This window comes from Cyprinus carpio, chromosome B19 (genome assembly GCF_018340385.1).
Source record: "Cyprinus carpio isolate SPL01 chromosome B19, ASM1834038v1, whole genome shotgun sequence".
Lineage (NCBI taxonomy): Eukaryota > Metazoa > Chordata > Actinopteri > Cypriniformes > Cyprinidae > Cyprinus > Cyprinus carpio.
In genome coordinates, this window is record NC_056615.1 from 27,816,116 (window position 1) to 27,816,926 (window position 811).

General features: G+C 55.5%; 1 protein-coding gene across 1 annotated transcript in view; it reads right to left on the bottom strand.

Annotated features, from left to right (window-relative positions):
- LOC122140857 (protein NLRC3-like) overlaps nucleotides 1-240 on the bottom strand; it is a 4,604-nt gene extending 4,364 nt beyond the window's left edge. The window contains exon 1 of the mRNA XM_042746009.1: nucleotides 147-240. Within this exon, the coding sequence (XP_042601943.1) occupies nucleotides 147-240 (94 nt within the window). The remainder of the gene's footprint in view (nucleotides 1-146) is intronic.
- Nucleotides 241-811: the final 571 nt, after the last annotated feature.

Here is an 811-nt window from a genome sequence, read left to right on the forward strand (position 1 = left end):
TACCTGTGACGGTGATCAGAGTCCAAGGACGGGGCTTGTGGGAAATGTAGTGTAGTCAGTGTATATGAATGGATGGATGCGTGTGTGTCAGTATTCAGGTGAGGGTGCCCTCTGCTGGCCAGCAGAGGGAATCACGGGGTTCGCACCTCCTGCGACTCCTGGCGCGAGGAGGCAAACAACGTCGGGGTCTACCACGGGGTCGAGGGGCCGGTCTTTCAGGGTGTAAACGATGAAATTCATCGATGAGATTGGGATCTAGAATATCCTCAGAATTTTCCCAAGAGCGTTCCTCTGGACCGTACCCCTCCCAGTCGATCAGATACCACTGCGATTCTTTCCCCGACGTCTGGAATCGAGTAATTCCTGATTCCCATAAGCCTCCCCGCCCTCAAATGGTGATGGGCTGAGGGGCCTGTTCACGGGACCTCCCCTCTCCGTCATCTCTGGGACCAGCAGCGGGCTTGAGCAAGGAGACATGAAAAGCAGGAGAAACACGGTATGTGTTAGGAAGCGCGTACCGGAAGGAAACTGGGGTTATTTGTCTGATGATCTGGAATGGACCCACGTACCTTGGACTCAGCTTGGCGCATGGAAGCCGGAGACGGAGATCCGGGTGGTTGATAGCCACACCCATTGACCCGCTGGTAGTTGGGACCTGGGCTCTTCTGCAGTCCGGCTATGTTCTTTTGCCTTCTCGCCAACAGCGTAGGTTGAAGATGAACATGAGCCCGATTCCAAACCTCCACCCTGTGCGTCATCCAATCGTTCACGGCCGGCACGTCCGTTGGATCCCCTGACCATGGGAACATTG